Below are 18005 nucleotides of genomic sequence, written 5' to 3'. Positions count from 1 at the left end.
AGCGTGCAATCCCACATTAAGCCCAGCAATAAAGTGATTTCCAAAGCAACCCTTGTACCTGCTTCCCAGCAAATAACTGGTAATAAACATTTTTTGAGAAATCACCTGTTTTAAGAGAGAAGTAACAAAAACAATTATTTCTGGGTATCATTTTTAACCCAGAACAATTTTCCTAATATATGGGGACAGCAGGAGAAGGGCTCATCAAAAGGCAAACAAAGTGAACCATCAAAAGGCAAAAAACTAAACTATGGTGAACCATACTTACCCTCCCCATCTCTCTGCAGATGCATTGTTTTGAAATCAATGAGGGGAAAAGTGATAGGGCATGACGCTAATAAAATGGAAAAAATGGCAAAAAATACTAAAGTGAACACACAGCACAGTCAGAACAAACCATACACATAACTAACACAAAGCCAAAGATACCAAAAACATTTCCCTAAAACCAGTTAGGCGTTCTGCTCAAAAACTTTATTCAAAGAAATTACTACTAACCAAACTTTAAAAACAAACACAAACATGTATTTCCATTTCAGCAAGCACGGCAAAAAAAAAAAAAAAAAAAAAAAAAATCAAAGTAGTGCTGTTTTATTAAAACTCAAACATAAAACTGAAGAAATGGAAACTCTTTACCCAGTACTGTTTGAAACTTTTCAATTTAATTCATTTGACAGAAAAGTATCTCCCTTAGTTTGCTCTTTGAAAAGATCCTACTTGTATTTTATTCAAGAGTTTTAGCAGGAGAGAATCTGAAGGAAAGATATTGCCCACTTCTATTAAAAGCCAAAACCTTTTGATCGGCTGCTACAAATTCATACTGCTGGTGGACATGTGCTACCTGCTTGCCAACTGCATTCTGCTGACTATCCTTTGAGCAATACAAAACACAAAACCCTCATACTAAGGAAGAGGGAGGTGGACTTCTATTTGGAGTGACCCCACTTCTCTTTTAAGAGTCACATCAAACAAGGTAGGTCTCTGATTCCAAGGTATCTAGGGTCTAAAGTAATTTGGCCCCTTAAGGAAGACTTTCATTAGAATATCCTAATTCCTAGGGGCGCCTGGGTGGCACAGCGGTTAAGCGTCTGCCTTCAGCTCAGGGCGTGATCCTGGCGTTATGGGATCCAGCCCCACATCAGGCTCCTCTGCTATGAGCCTGCTTCTTCCTCTCCCACTCCCCCTGTTTGTGTTCCCTCTCTCGCTGGCTGTCTCTATCTCTGTCAAATAAATTTAATCTTTAAAAAAAAAAAAAAAAGAAGAATATCCTAATTCCTAGATATAGAAAATCAATCTTTGTATTGGTGGCAAAGTTGGAAGGAACAACATAGTCTGCTAACAGCCACTCTTCCAAGCACATACAGGTTCATGGCTGAGAAGTTCACTCAAATGTCTACTACCACATGCTCTCTGAAAGTTACTGAAAGTTATTCCTGTAAAAGCCTGCAGGAGGCCTATGTGGATTTGTCACAGCTGTTGAGCCAGGTTTATAACAGGTGAGCTGAGGCACTGAAAATCAGAGGTCTATAGTTACTTTCTTTTTGTACCACAAGCTGTAAGGGGAGGATTCTGACAGGAAAACAGTGAGCCTGGCATTAAGTTCGCTTTAGGTAAGCCTCCAGAAGGCTGAAGCTGAACACACAAAGTTCTATCTCCTCAGACAATGGAAAACAAGTGCTCTTCTATGCTTAAAACTTAAGATCAGAACGCCCAGGCCAACAATTATGAGGGGCTATTTATCTGCATCCTCCAAAGGGAGAAACATCAGCCCTCTGTCAGAATCTCAGCCTCATCTTTCAGAGACTCCTCTCTTACTGCGGCCGGCTCTAGGGATGCTCTGTTGACCACCACTTCTTTTCAGTGACTATGTGAGGATAAATAAATGAACGGGATGGTTGATTTTTACTGCCACCAGATGCTAACATATCCCCTAATTCTGGGGAGCATCTTCATAAATTCCAAACATCCTAAATAACCCAGAACAAAGCAAAAGGAAGACAACTACCTGATTTAGTCTAAGTTAAGAAACATAATATGCCAGTAGGCATGCCAAACATCTAGAACAAAAAAAAAAAAGAAGAAGAAGAAGGGGGGTGGAGAGACAGCAATAAAGATTGGCACAGACAATGACTTGGTTGGGGCTTTAAAAAAAATTGGCTATACCTTCAAAAATAAATAAATAAACTCCAATTGTGATCAAATGAGTAGACTTGAGGTAGCAAAAGGAGCCTGTGGTATTAGCACTGCAATTCTTATCACCGCTGTATGTCAATCAGCTAACTTGCCAAAGGTGAGATAACCAAGGGAACTTCATCCAAGTGAACAAATAAGTAACTTGGAAGATTTCCTAAGATGTCTCAATGTCTCTTTACCTAGGAAGGTGTATGATACAGGACTCCTAAATTCAAATTTGTTGCTGGCTTCCACTCCCCCAGCCCCAACATTTGAAAGTTTATAAGTACACAGTAAAATTGAAAAAATTTTACAGTGAACATCCATACCCCAATCACCTACATTCAACAATTAACATTTTACTATACTTGCTTTTTAACATTTATTCATCCCATTAACCATCTTATTTTTTTTCATGGATTTCAAAGTAAACTGCAGGTAATGATATACTTCCCTATAAACACTTCCGCATGCAAATCATTCACTGGAGTTCGATATTTATTTAGGTTTTGCATCTTTTGATTAAAAAAAGAAAAACTCATATACAATGAAATACAAGCCTTAAGTACACATTTGCTGAGTTCTGACAAATATATATACACAGGTGGCTTGCTTTTTAAATTTAAATTTTTCTCCTTTGTAAAAACTGTTAGGACTCTGTTCCCATGCTTATATCATTTAATACACAGATGTGGGGATATGGTACAGTGTTTGCTTAGAAATGCCTTCAAAGATCATTTTAGAGGGAAAAAAAAAAAAAGGTTTCCTGATGATCATAAAGGAAATGTGGTTACATGTAAACCCTCTGTTTAAAGTGGTGAGATCCCCAAGGCCTAACATATGAGATTTCCAAAGACTGGGAAATAGCACCTGGTTTAACAATTAACAAAAGCCTATCCTGGGGGATTTTACTCTTTTAATCAGTTCTAACTTCATCTTCAAAGCTAATGGATCAGATAAGAACTTCTAGTTCACATGAGATAGTTGCCCTACAATCTCATTAGTGCATCTGAGTAACAACACTCACTCACTCCTCTTAGATGAAAGAGAGAACAGAAAGTCAAAATGAATTAAGGTTGTCCAGAAAAGAGCAGCAGTCTCATTATTGCTTTAGGTGTTTCCAGGTACAAATAACAGTATCAGGAAAATAATGTGTGGCTAAAATTACCTTCCCATTTATCACCATCAGAAACATTCTTCAGATCTAAATGTGGAATTTGGGTTCCACATGCTGCTTCCCCTTGAACACCAACACTTTGACCTCCTGGCACTTCTGATTCAGTGTTGGCATTCAAATCACATATCTTGCTACTAGAATCCTGTATTTTAAAATAAAGAATACATTTCACAACCACAAAGCTTTTCTCACTCAGCTTAATTAAAAACAAGCAGCATATATCCTTGTATCGTCTCTATTAGTGTACTACTGTGCCTATATACATACTCAGCTCTCCCACTCCCACCATCCAAACTATTTTCAAACATACATTTGCAGTTTTATAATATGTACTACTGGAAGACAAAGTTTGGATGCCAAATTCAGAAAAATGTTTTTATAACCAAGTTACTTGTAACCAAAAGTGACAAATTAAGCCGCTCTGAACTGTAAAATATCTGGTAAGAGAACCTGTATTTACATCTCCTGTAAACCTATTCAACCCAAGAGTTAAAGGCCAGATATAATATTTGGTAGGTTAAACTTAGTCAAATTTGTAAAAACCATAAGAAAAAGATCTTACCAGAATCAAGTGTGACAATGTATCACTGTCAAATGACACATATTCTTTCCTAAAAATACAAGTACAGTTATTAGTCTTTTAGGAATAAGTAGGTTACTATCATTGCACATTTCTTACCTAGATTCCTCTCTTCCCCATATAGTTAGCATTTAGAATGTGAGAGAAGAAAATGACAACTGGACATATGCCCATTCTTTGGAGCCCTATATCTGAAAATCACACACTACTGAAAAGATCCACAGAATTACTTCAAGTTTAGAAAAATTAAGTAACATTTGCCACCCTCCCACATAACCACCCCCTCCAAAAGAAAAACATTTTAAAAGTAAAATTAAAATCCACAATAAATAGAAATCAAGAGTGTTGAATGTATAATGGAAAAGATTTTGTAAAGTAAATATTAGTTTTAACCAAATAGCTTTATTATCCCCCACTCTGGGATTTTTTTTTTTCTTTTAAAGAAGATTTTTTTAAAGGTATAGCGATGGTCCTATGTATTTTTTTTTATGTTCCTATATTTCAAATCTGATTGTGTTCTATCACAATCAGAACAAGATTACTATTTCTAAACTTCTCCTTCCTCAAAACATAATGGTAACATGTAAAAAGGAAATTTTTAAAAATTTCAATTCACCTCTTTTACCCCCCATAAAAATAAACCCCTATTTAGAACAAATATTAGAGCAAGCTGTCACAAATGATCTCTCCCTATTTGACCAGTCAACAGAGCATCTGATATTACAGTAGGTTATCAACATACCTACTGTGGGAAATTTCTTCTCTCCAGAGATATGGTGGCAGTTTACAATGGTACACACAGACACTGCTTCCACCCTGCCTTAACAGTGTGCACCCAGATGACAGGTCTTGATCTACCTACGGCAAGACATCTCCTCATACGCATAAATACCTTATTCTTGCTGAGCAAAAGAAATGAACTAAATTCCCTGGCAAGCTCAAAGGCCTTCCCTTGCTTAGAGTGGGAGCAAATGGTGGAATGAGCTACATTCTGCCTTAAGACTACAAAAGACCCAATCACCTAAATTTGAGAAACATGAGTGTTAAGCATGCAAAATGTAATCCATCTAACCAAGGAACTCTTTGGATCTAGAAACAAGTTTGCTAACCTATACACAAGTTGAAGAGGAAAGAGCTTTTCCAAAAAGATTGAGTCCTCACTAAATGGATCCTTATTGTTCTACCAAATCCAGATGTCATCATTCTGGGGATGCCTGTTTATCTTATATCTTCAGCCCATAGCTCCAATACTCCCTGGGCTGGAAGAGGATCATTCCTGCCTCCTGAAAGGAAGCACAAGGAACTGCTGTAAGCAGGAAATCTGTGGACCTTCAGAGTATGGAGACACTCCAGAGACATGGCTCCAAAGAATTTACTTACCCTCAGAGAACAAGTTTCCTATCACAATTAAGAGAGACAATGGCATTAACACGAGTTTACCCTTGCCAACAAGCTATCACCACATCAGTAATGTTTGAGAATCCTCAGTATTTACAATCTAGTCTGCATTCATTACAAATCTGTTTCCTGAATATCAAATAATTTTTCTTAAGAAAGTTATAATACACTGCTTGGCAATGTCTCAAAGAATCAGAAAAAGGGTAACAGGAACCAAAACCTACTCAGCTACTTAAAACATTCTAGAAAGCTGGGGCGCCTGGGTAGCGCAGTCGTTAAAGCGTCTGCCTTCGGCTCAGGGCGTGATCCTGGCGTTCCAGGATCGAGTCCCACATCAGGCTCCTCCGCTGGGAGCCTGCTTCTTCCTCTCCCACTCCCCCTGCTGTGTTCCCTCTCTCACTGGCTGTCTCTCTGTCACATAAATAAATAAAATCTTTAAAAAAAAAAAAAAAAACATTCTAGAAAGCTTATGCTCAAAGGGACTGTATCATCAAGTATCTATGGAGACTACATATGGCTGAAATACTCATTGCCTCAGTATCTCCCTCCCATTTTTGCTGGCCAAGGAGGTAAACAAACACAAATTGCGTAAGATATACTAGGATACACCAAGGAGAAGCTGGAAAGGGAACAAAAATATTCTGTACAAATTTGATAAAGCAAATATGCTATAATCTTTCAGTTAGTTATCCATGGTTCTAAGACTATGAATTAACTCACTGAAAGGCATATTCAGAATATCAATAAATTCCCAATTTTTCTATAATCAACTGAAAGTTTGGAGTGTCTCCAAGAAGGCTCTGTTCTTCCCTCTGTATGTTTTCCAAGTTATACCTAATGTCTGTCTGAACCTGTAGCCCCTCTGAATACTTATGAATATGCTTTACGTTTACCATTAAAATAAGAAGTTGGCTTTTTAGATAATCGAAAATGTATGTTATAATGGATAAATTCATCTAAAAATCTCACCCCCAAATCTGTAAAGGGCTCCAATTCTCAAAACAATTAATGAGTAATGAAAGAAAATGCTTACCCCTCAAGACAGCCATCTTCGCTATCACCGTGGTCACTGCATGGCTCTAACAGTATACCTACAGACTGACAAAAAAGAACACCACCGCTATATTAATGGAGCTCCCAATACTCAGGTATGACAGGAAGTTTCCAACCTAAATTACGATATTAGATTGCAAGTTAGTCAAATGCCCCCTTTTAATTCTTCATAATAGTTATAGGTGTTGGCATCTCTTTTTAAAGACAGTAATTTATCTTTCTCAAAACTTGAGGCGTGTGCATGTGTGTGCGTGTGTACAAAATGGAGACCCTGCATTCTCACTACACTATTAGGTACTGCTCTTACTATCCCATTCCTTTTCCATCCTTAGGATTTCTTCCTCCAAAAAGGAGAGCCATATGGTCCCACCTGCCAACTGCTCCTTCTCTTTCTTCTCAGCCACAACAATGTTAAGTTGGTAACTTCCTAGCAGGTAACAGAGGAATCATTTGGTTCACCAGATCCCTTTATTACATTTGAAATAACAACCGTAAACCTCAAAAACACATGCAAACACTCCCCCTATTTTCTAATGAGTTCAGTGACACCATCCCATCACTATTCCTTCCCCAAACAGATACTCACTGAGTCTAATATAATTATCCTTGTGCCTTACTACAAATTAGGTAAACTTCTCAATGTTTCTGATGATCACCTCTGAAATCAACAGATGGTTGGATTCTTAAGAAACTACCACTTGTCCAGTTTTAATATGAAGACAGTTCATAATTATCTGGAAAAAGCTATTAATTACTTCTCCCTTTTCCAACTATATATCTCTGTGAGGATGAATTGTCTGCAAGCACTTCAAACAAAACAACCTATGGCAACAGACTGAATGCAGAAGCAGGTATGAAAATCCATCTTGACTTTTATTAAGTCAGACAAGCATTAACAATATTTGTAAATATGTAAAACAATACCATTCCTCAGAGTACAAAATGTTTTATACAGCTTTTTATTAAGTTAAAAAACAACCATATTTACAGTACCTTGAGTGAATTTAATAAACATTTTCTAATTTTTCAATTTTAATTTCTAATGTGGTAAATATTGATAAATATACCTATGTAAACAAAACCCTTCCAGGATACTCAGTATCTTTTAAGAGTATCAAAAGGTCCTGAGACTCAAACTGTGAGAACCACTGATCTACACATCAGACTTCAGCAACCTTTCTGTCTAGAATATATATAACTTTACGTTCTTAAATATGGGCTCATGAAATAATCATTACTAGACCCAATATTCAAAATAAGTCTTGGTGTTTCATTCAAAGAACCAGGTTGAAGTCCCAGCTCTAACCTTTCCTATCACAAATATAAGAACAACAATCATTTACTTGCCTATCTTACAGTTACTATGAGAGAATTAAAAGAAATAGCTTAGAAGTTCCATTATAAAAGCATATTATTATATCACCAACTCTAATTTAACCTACAATTCATTATACTATGAAATAAATGAAACAAATATAAAGACTGATGTAATACCCACATACTTTCTAGCCAGATTTAAGCAACATAATTTTTTTAAAATTTTATTTATTTATTGGAGAGAGAGACAGCATGCAAGCACAACTGGGGGGGGGGAGCAGAGGGAGAAGCAGATGCCCCCCCGCTCAGCAGGGAGCCCGATAAAGGGCTCAATCCCACAACCCTGAGATCATGACCTGAGCGCCTGTAGGCAACATAATTCTTAAAATGAATACTGAAAAGTAGTTTAAAAAAAAAAAAAGGCAATTGGAGGCAACATAAAAGATGCAGTAACAGAAGACAAAGGCTGATACACTGATACACTCTGAAATTCAGAGTAAGGTGCAGAGTTATCTTCTACATTATGCCCCAGGGCAAAAAAATTTAGAGGTATTAGGGTCAGGCTAAAGTATATCCAGACTTCAAATTTAACAGACATGGAAATAAACAATACTTTTTTGAGAAGCTAAAGTATGTTTTGCTTCCTCAGAATTCACTCTACACAAAACATTCATTCCTTTGTATATGGGGAGAAAGAGCTTGTTTTTTCTAAATTATCAGCTGGCAAACAGCCCATACTCTCCCCTCCCTTCCCCAAAACCATCAGGGTCCTCGAAAGAAAGTGTAAGGTGTTCTGGTCCCCACTAAGGTAAGCAAGAGAGCTTTGGTGCTGGTGGTGGTGACGGTGGTGGTGGTGGCGGCAACACTCGTGGGAGCAGCAGCTGCAGTATAATCCTATTGCCAATGTTCAGGGGCTGTCAGGGCTAAATGCCAGGAGCTAATTAAAGCCTAATGGGCATTTCCAGTAATTTCTGTGCCCCCCCCCATTCCTTATCCATCCATTACTGATGCTTCCACACTGTTTAGTTCTGCATCTCCCCATCTCCACCCGCCTAGTATTCCTCAAACATACTAGTTACTTCTTTTAAATAAGCTAAATACCCCCACTCCATTCCACACATTTCACTTAGTAAACCCTTACTAAACAGTTTATTAAGTATACTTCAATGTAAGCCAATTTCTTCCATCGATTAATGTGTAAGTCGGTCTCCACAGCAAAGGAAACCATCAACAAAATGAAAAGGCAACCTACTGAATGGGAAAATATTGGCAAACAATGTATCTGACAGGGGTGCTTGAGTGGCTCAGTCGCTGAGGTTAAGCATCCAACTCTTGAGTTCAGCTCCAGTCACGATCTCAGGATCATGAGATTGAGCCCCATGTCAGACTCTGTGCTGGGCATGAAGCCTGCTTGCGATTCTCTCTGGCTCCTTCTGCCCTGATCAAGTACATGCACTCATGATCTCTCAAAAACAAAACAAAAACAAAATAAACCAAAAGACGCACAATATATCTGACAGTGAGTTAATATCCAAAATGTATAAAAGAAAAAGACCTCATACAACTCAATAGGAAAAAACAAACAATTGGATTTAAAAATGGGCAGGGGGGGGGAAATGGGCAGAAGACCTGAACAGACATTTCTCCAACATATACACATGGTCAAAAAGTACACGAAAAGGTGCTCAACATCACTAATCATCAGAGAAATGCAAATCAAAGGTGATAGCACCTCACACCTGTCAGAAAGGCTATTATCAAAAAGACTAGAAATAACAAGTGCTGGAGAAGATGTAGAGAAAGGGAAACAGAGTGCAATGTTAGTAGGAATGTAAACTGAGCCAGCCACTATGGAAAGCAGTATGGAGGTTCCTCAAAAAATTAAAACTAGAACACATGATTATCAGCAATTCCACTTCTGGGTATTTATCCAAAGGAAACAAAAACACTACTTCAAAAAGATAACTGTGCGCCACGTTCATTGCCATTATTTATAATAACCAAAACATGATAACAACCTAAGTGTCCACCAATGGATGAATGGAAAAAGAAAATGTAGTGCATATATTTATACAATGGAGTATTATTCTGCCATAAAAAAGGAAATCCTGCCATTGGTCACAACATGGATGGACCATGAGTGCATTATGCTAAACGAATTAAGTCAGACAGAGAAAGATCGATGTCACATGATCTCACATGTGACATCTAAAAAACAAAACAAAAACAACGTCATAGATACAAAGAACAAATTGTTTGTTGCCAGAGACAGGGACTTAGGGGTGGGCAAAATGGGTCAAAGTTGTCAAAAGGTACAAACTTCCAATAATAAAACAAATAAGACATAGGGATATAATGTATAGCTTAGTGATTATATCTAATAATACTGTATTGTAAATATAAATGTTACTGAGAGTAGGTCTTACAAATCTCAACACAAGTATAAAAGCTTTTTAACTATGTGATGATGGAGGTTAACTACATATTGTGACCATTTCACAATATATACACACAGAAATTGTTGTACACCTGAAACTAATATAATCTTAGGGTGCATGGGTGGCTCAATTGGTTGAGCATCTGCCTTCAGCTTAGGTCATGATCCCAGAGTCCTGGGATCGAGCCCCACATCGGGCTCCCTGCTCCATGGGGAGCCTGCTTCTCCCTCCCCCTCTGCCTGCCACTCCCCCTGCTTCTGCATGCACTCTCTCTCCGTCAAATGAATAAATATTTTTTAAAAAAAGAAACTAATATAATGTTATATGACAATAATCTCTCAATTTTTAAAAATAAAAAGACGGGGTGCCTGGGTGGCTCAGTCGTTTAGCATCTGCCTTTGGCTCAGGTCATGATCCCGGGGTCCTGGGATCGAGCCCTGCATCGGCTCCCTGCTCAGCAAGCCTGCTTCCCCCTCTCCCTGCCTGCTGCTCCCCCTGCTGTGCTCTCTCTCTCTCTCTCTCTCAAATAAATAAATAAATAAAATCTTTCAAAAAATTAAAAGAGAGAGAGAGAGAGAGATTGGGATTTAAAAACAAAACAAACATGTTACTAAGTGACTGTTTCCCGGCAGAGGTTTTAGACATTTTTCTACCTGTTAAGGAAAAATAAAAAACCTGTTCAGTCAGTTAAGCATCAGATTCTTGATTTTGGCTCAGATCCTCATCTCAAGGTTGTGACACAGAGCCCCACGCCTGGCTTCTGCACTCAGCACAGTCTGCTTAAGACTCAGTCTCCCTCTCTCTGCCCTGCCCATGCTGGGCACGCATGCGTGCACGCATGCACACTCTCTCTCTCTCAAATAAATAAGTAAATCTTTAAAAAACAACATAAAAAAACCTGATGAGATCTCATAATAGCACAAGTCAAAATGACAATCATCTCTCTCTCCTTCTTGGCTGTCCTCTAGAGTTTCCCAAATACTTCTGGCCTCCACTCCTGAAAAAAGATTGCATTCCACTAATTGCTCAGTGTTTGGAAGATAGAAATAACTGTAAGTCTGTTAGGTACCAATAATAAAAGCTTGTGAAGAATCTTGAAATGAATTGATTTTGTGATAAGTTTATTGATAGTAACAAGTATTTTGATGTGAGTTCTGATCAGGCAACTGATTCTCAGTTTTAACCCCTCAAAAATAGTCCAAATTACTCTACCAACTATTGTACCTATTTAAAAATTTATAGGGGCACCTGGGTGGCACAGCGGTTAAGCGTCTGCCTTCAGCTCAGGGCGTGATCCCGGCGTTGTGGGATCGAGCCCCACGTCAGGCTCCTCTGCTATGAGCCTGCTTCTTCCTCTCCCACTCCCCCTACTTGTGTTCACTCTCTCACTGGCTGCCTCTATCTCTGTCAAATAAATAAATAAAATCTTTTTAAAAATAAATAAATAAATAAATAAAATATAAAAATTTATAGATCTGGGGTGCCTGGATGGTGCAGTTGGTTAAGCAACCAAGATGCCCTTTGGTAGGTGAATGGATAAATAAATTGTGGTACATTGAAACAATGGAATATAATTCAACACTAAAAAGAAATGAGCTCTCAAGCCATTAAGAAAACATTAAGAAATCTTAAATGAATATTATTAAGTTAAAAAATCCAATATGAAAAGACTACATACTATACAATTCCAATGATACGACACTCTGGAAATGGCAAAACTATGCAGACGATAAAAAGATCAGTGGTTGCAAGGGTGGTGGGAGAAATGAGCAGAGCACAGAGGATTTTTAGGACAGTTTAAAAACCAGAGTATGATATTATAATGAATACATGTCATTATACATTTGTTCAAACCCATGAAATATACATCAAGAATAAATTTTAAGGTAAACCAGACTTTGAGTGATTACGATGTGTCAATGTAGGTTCATTCTTGGTAAAATATGTGCTGTTCAGGTGAGTGATGGTGACAATGGGGGAGGTTGTTGTAAACCTAAAGCTGCTCTAAAAAATAATGTTTTTGGGGAAAAAATAATTCTTGCATTCTTAACAAGGTAACTGATACACCAATTTCAGTCAACACATATACTTAGGGGGCACCTCGCTGGCTCAGTCAGTAGAGCACAACTCTTGACCTCAGGATTTAGAACTTAAGCCACACATTGGGTGTGGAGCCTACCTGAAAAGAGAAGAGAATAGAAAGAGAAGAAAAGAGAAAAAGAAAGACAAGAGACAAGACAGGAAGAACAAGAACAAGTTTAACTTAGATGCCTACTAAGTGTCAGATGTTACTCATTTGTTTGGTCACACATATTCCACAAATACTTAATGAATACCTAGGTGTTCTAGATAATGGGGATGCAATAATGAACAAAACAGATAAAAATTTCAACCCTCATGAAGGTTGAGGGTTTACAGTCTAATGGTGAGAGAAAGACAGGGGCACCTGGGTGGCACAGTCGTTAAGCGTCTGCCTTCGGCTCAGGGTGTGATCCCAGCGTTCTGGGATCAAGCCCCACATCAGGCTCCTCCGGTAGGAGCCTGCTTCTTCCTCCCCCACTCCCCCTGCTTGTGTTCCCTCTCTCGCTGGCTGTCTCTCTATGTCAAATTAATAAATAAAAAATCTTTTAAAAAAAATGGTGAGAGAAAGACAATAAACTAATAATTTAAAGATAATGTGCAATAGTGATAACACTATCAAGGGCAAAGGGGAGAAGGACAGGAACTTCAGGGACTAGATGGGAGTGGGTCAATGGGAAGACCTGCTAATACCAAAAGAGAGTGATGAGATTTGGCCATACTGAAAAGGCCAAAGTGAGGAAACATTTGCAGGATCAGAAGCAGCAAACCATGGGACACCTGGGAAAACAGCAATCCAGACAGAACTCTAATGTCTCAATGTTTTTGTAGTGCCTACTCCTATACTTTATACCCAGATGGCACCAGAAGGTTCTAAGAAGAGAACTGACATTATATAACTTTCCTTTTAAAAGAATCACTCTGGCTGCTGTGCTGAGAATAGACCACAGGGAGGCAAAGATGATACTACATTTATCTGTTAATCTAGGTGAAATAATGTTGGGTTTGGACCTACATGGTGGCAATGGAAAACAGTAAAAAGTGGTCAGATTCCAGATAAACTTTGAAGGTATAACCAACAGGACTCTGTAAAGGACTGCATATACAGTGAAAGAAACCAAGGATGACCGAAGGCTTTTGGCCTATGCATATGGAAGGAGAAATTGTCCTTTATTGAGATTTTAAAGACGAAAAGAAGAACAGATATGTGGACAAGATTATAAATTCAGTTTGGTGCCTGTGAAGTTCAAAATGCTTACAAGATATTCAAGTGGAAATGTTAAGTAAAACAACTCGATATAGGAATTAAGTTCAAGATAAAGATCTCACCTAGAGATATAAATTTGGAAATCTTTAGCATGTAGATGGTATTTTAAAACCATTAGTCTAAATGAGATTACCAAGGGAGTGAATGAAAATAAGCAATCTGAGAACTGGGTACTGAGCCATTCCAAGTTTCAAAGGTTCAGAACATGAAAAGTCATCAACAAAGAAACAGAGCAGCCAGTCAAGCAGAAAAAAACCCAGAGGAGTGAGAGATTCTGAAAGCCAAGAAAAAAAAAAAAAAAATCAAGATAGTGAGAGAAATTAATTGAATCAAATTGTACTCACAGATCAAGTAAAATGTGCAACAGACCTCATGGGTACCCTGCAAAGGCAGTTTTAGAGGAATGATGGGGCAAAACGTTACCTGGAGGAGGTTTAAGAGAGAGTGGGAAGATTAGAATTAAAGAGAGAACACATTCAAGTTATTTTATTATAGGGGGAAGCAAAAAGAGAGTCAAGAGAGTGATTTCCTAAACATGGAAAAATAACATTTTACATTGATGGGAATGATCCAGTAGATGGGAAGAAACTGATAATCCAGAAAAGGGCAAGGAGACAACTATAGAAGCAATAACGATAAACAGATGAAAAGGGATCTAATATACCAGTAGAAGTAAAAGCATTAATATACCAGTAATACAGAAATGCAGTGAAAATAGCAGGAGCAGCTTAACTTCTGTGAAATGTTTCCTACCTTATAAAATAACTGTATATTTCTACTTCTTTGAATATTTATAATAATCCTCTAACGTAATCCTCTAACCTGTCTACAGAAAAGCAAACAGCAGATAAGAAAAGTTAGGTAAGGTGGCCAAAGTCACAGTTCTATTAAGAAGCAAAGCCAGAATACAAATCTCAGTTGACAGATCCTGAGTTCTTTATCTGTATCTTAAGAGTTTATAGTTTAGTATGAAAACATGTTAAAGAAAACTTCCTTACCATTAAGAATCTTATTTTTAAAAAGTGTTATCAAAACTGAACTTTAAAACATGTCTTAGGATACTGCTTTGCACATTTATTGACATCATCTTTTTTATTTTTTATTTTTTAAAAGATTTTATTTATTTGACAGAGAGCCAGCCAGCGAGAGAGGGAACACAAGCAGGGGGAGCGGGAGAGGAAGAAGCAGCCTCCTAGTGGAGGAGCCTGGTGTGGGGCTTGATCCCAGAACACCGGGATCACACCCTGAGCCAAAGGCAGACGCTTAACGACTGAGCCACCCAGGTGTCCCTATTGACATTATTTTAAAAACAATGTGACCACTGACAATTAAGACCGTGAAAACAATTTAGTTACTTTTAAAATGACGTTCACGGGTTTTCTCTATGAAGACATCCCACATTTTTCAGAAAAAAAATTGGGAAATAGGAAAAAAGTTTTTTGTTTTTTTTTTTTAAGATTTTATTTATTTATTTGACAGAGAGAGAGACAGCCAGCGAGAGAGGGAACACAGGCAGGGGGAGTGGAGAGGAAAAAGCAGGCTCCCAGCGGAGGAGCCTAATGTGGGGCTCAATCCCAGAACGCCAGGATCACGCCCTGAGCCGAAGGCAGACACTTAACAACTGAGCGACCCAGGCGCCCCAGGAAAAAAGATTTTGAAAAAAACAAAATTCAACCATAATACCACCAACCACCTCAGCTAACATGGTAATTTGTTTCCTTCCAGGCAAATATTCTTAAAAAGTTTATACCCAATTCCCTACCCAATGATGGTTCCTAATCTTTACTGATAGAGTGTATGTTCTTGGGATTTATAATCAAGACAAGTATGTGTCAGCTTCTGGTATCAAAGGAACACATAAAGCAATCAGAGTTGTATGTCTAGCATACCTAACACAAAGATTTTTTTAGTCTTTGCATTTCTTACCTGGTTATTTTCTTCATCCTCAAATACAAAATCTTGCTGCATAACTTCATTGTCTAAATTAGTGCTAGCCACAGGTTCTGAACAGTCTCCATTACTTTCACTGGCATTAATAATATCCTCAGCAATATCAACCCTAGTAATGAAGATTAAAAAATCAGATCAGGCCAAATGTGGAATATATAATGCCTTTAAAATAAATAAATATCAATAATGATCTGAAACTTTAACCTGTTAAAGAAAATGTGTCCTTTTCATAAAACTTCCAACTTTCTTTATTTTGCCAAGTTAGATTATTAAACACACTAAGTGTATTTTTGTCTCTCCAGGGAACGTTATAAGAAAACTACCTTGTTTGTTATTCTCTTTGAAAATTTTCAAAAACGAATGGCTGAAAGAATAATTTACGTGTCAAAATAATTTCCCTTACAAATGCATACTCTCAATTATAATATGTTCCAATTCAAATACAAGTTTAGCACTAGACACGATAATGTCCAACACCTTTATGATAGGAATAGCTTCCTACTGCAGACTTTTCATGTTACATAATTTAGAATATGCAAAATACTGCAGCAGGCTTTTATTTACAAAGACAATACCACCATTAATGACAGAACATGACTTACTTCCCCACAGATAAAAATAAGTCTGAGCATGGGCATGGGTTTCAGGATCTCTAGCTAAGCTAAAGACAAACACCAAGGAATCTACTTATATTAATCATATCCTTTGAAACAGTTCTCTACTATTTCCAGCTTTTAGTTACTGTTTTGGTTTTCTTTTTTTCTTTCAGATACTGCTTTTTTCGTTCATATTCAGCCCAAATAGTCTCTAGATCAATCCAGTTTGATCAGTTCTAATCATGCCTTCAAAGCACCACAAATCAGGGCCATAGAGCTGCACAGGCTGGTAATGCCATCTATTCAGACGACAGAGCACACCTGCAGTTGCACAATATGGTATTCCTTAAATAAACATTTTACAACCACTGGTTTTCAGATCCATTAATTTTTTCAGTTTCAGTTCATATTTAACAGCTATTCTAGTGGACTACACATATTTGGCCTTTTAAAAATCTAATTCTTCAAAAAAAAAAAAAAGAAGAAGAGAAAGGGATAAACACTTTACCCAATAATCTTTTTTTTTTTTTCAAACCTCCTACGAATCCTCCAAATTTGGGTACATCTTTCTCATCTGTGCTCCAAATAAAATCTGATAAATGAAAACTATGAAATCATTGTATTATGGTCTCAAAGAAAGGCACCTATGTATCTCTCAAGTGCAGGGCAGAGGTAACAGGAGAAGAGATGAGAGCTTTCATCCATTTAAAGGTAACAAGTCAGATGAAGAGTGGAGTAAAATCACAAATCACATAGCACAGAGAGGTACTCTGATACAAGATTCAACTATTAACAGCTAAACTAAAAAAAAAAAAGTATGTAGGGAGGGCAGCAGGGTAGTAGCTGGTGACAGGGGATAAAACTTAAATAGCAAAGGATGATTTTGCTCACCATTTCACTCAATGACTGTATGCAACACGAGTGATGCCACTCTGCTGTCCCTGCACCTAGCTGTCTAGGATCACTTCATGTCTCTCACGGTGTGACCACCTGTTGCACATAGTACGAGTCTAATTTTTTTAATGTTATTTTTCACACAACATAGTGAGGTAAGCTCACTACTTCATCTGGTGTTCAGGGAGGAAAACCTAGCAGTATTGGACTTAATGTCTATTACCATAATGGAAGATTTAGATTTTCAATGTTAAGTGAGTATAATTCAACTTATATACAAAGTCACTTTCCACACATACTTTCAGAAATCCCTGAGATCCCATTATTTAAGTAAACTATGGTTTTTTAAAAGATAATTAAAACAATCTTACAACTCTAAAAAATAATAGTGAGATGTTATAAAAGTTTCTTACTGGTTATTAGATCCTTCCCCATCACAATTAAAACTTTCTGCTTCATTATTACACACCAGACTTTGCTGTTGTAAATTCTTAAGATCATGATCTATGCTGCTCTGCAGATCAAAAAGATGCTGTTCCACAGCTGCTCTAATTGTTCTTTCTAAAATGCTACAAAACAGAACACATTTTAGTGAGAAGCAGTCACCCTAACTGGGAATTTGGCCACATCGATACAAACATTAAAATGTGACTAGTAAGACAAGTTATCAGGGTATTTAAATGGGTAAACTAGAGTATAGAAAGAAACACAAAAAAGAAATACATGATAATGGGGTAAATTTTTTAAAGAAATTATTATACAGATCAATCATAACATCACTATTACTACTGAGGTGGGAAGGATCAGTTGTCCCAGTAATTCACTCCTTGCTCATATATAGAAAAAACATTTAAATAGACTTCTTAAAGCTACATTTATAAAGCAAAATAATTTGTCAACACTCAGCTAAATCAAAGAAACTCTAAGGTTCCTGTCCATATTTTTACATGAAGTCTACTTCTTAAAGAAAACTTAGTAAAAAGAGATCTACTGACATTTCTCAATCATTTCAGAAGATCAAAAAAATCATCTGAAGAAAGTTCAATCTTTATCTTATGTATTAGGCAATGCATTCCTTCATTTG

The 18005-nt window shown here is 37.3% G+C and overlaps 1 protein-coding gene across 6 annotated transcripts in view; it reads right to left on the bottom strand.

The window, feature by feature from the left end:
- FAM13B (family with sequence similarity 13 member B) overlaps positions 1-18005 on the bottom strand; it is a 76150-nt gene that overhangs the window by 15522 nt on the left and 42623 nt on the right. For 4 of the 6 annotated variants that reach the window (XM_045794610.2, XM_087862238.1, XM_045794614.2 and 1 more), the window contains 6 exons: positions 17335-17490; positions 15408-15540; positions 6361-6425; positions 3912-3960; positions 3341-3491; positions 269-334 (listed from right to left, as the gene is read on the bottom strand). In XM_045794610.2, coding sequence (XP_045650566.2) covers positions 269-334; positions 3341-3491; positions 3912-3960; positions 6361-6425; positions 15408-15540; positions 17335-17490 — 620 coding nt within the window. The remainder of the gene's footprint in view (positions 1-268; positions 335-3340; positions 3492-3911; positions 3961-6360; positions 6426-15407; positions 15541-17334; positions 17491-18005) is intronic. The other 2 variants (XM_087862237.1, XM_045794616.2) reach the window with 1 other exon arrangement.

The sequence above is a fragment of the Ursus americanus genome, chromosome 5 (assembly GCF_024610735.1).
Source record: "Ursus americanus isolate L20-20 chromosome 5, mUrsAme1.1.p, whole genome shotgun sequence".
Taxonomy (NCBI): domain Eukaryota; kingdom Metazoa; phylum Chordata; class Mammalia; order Carnivora; family Ursidae; genus Ursus; species Ursus americanus.
Note: the sequence above shows the minus strand (reverse complement) of the source record. Positions and strands in the feature narration are given on the sequence as shown.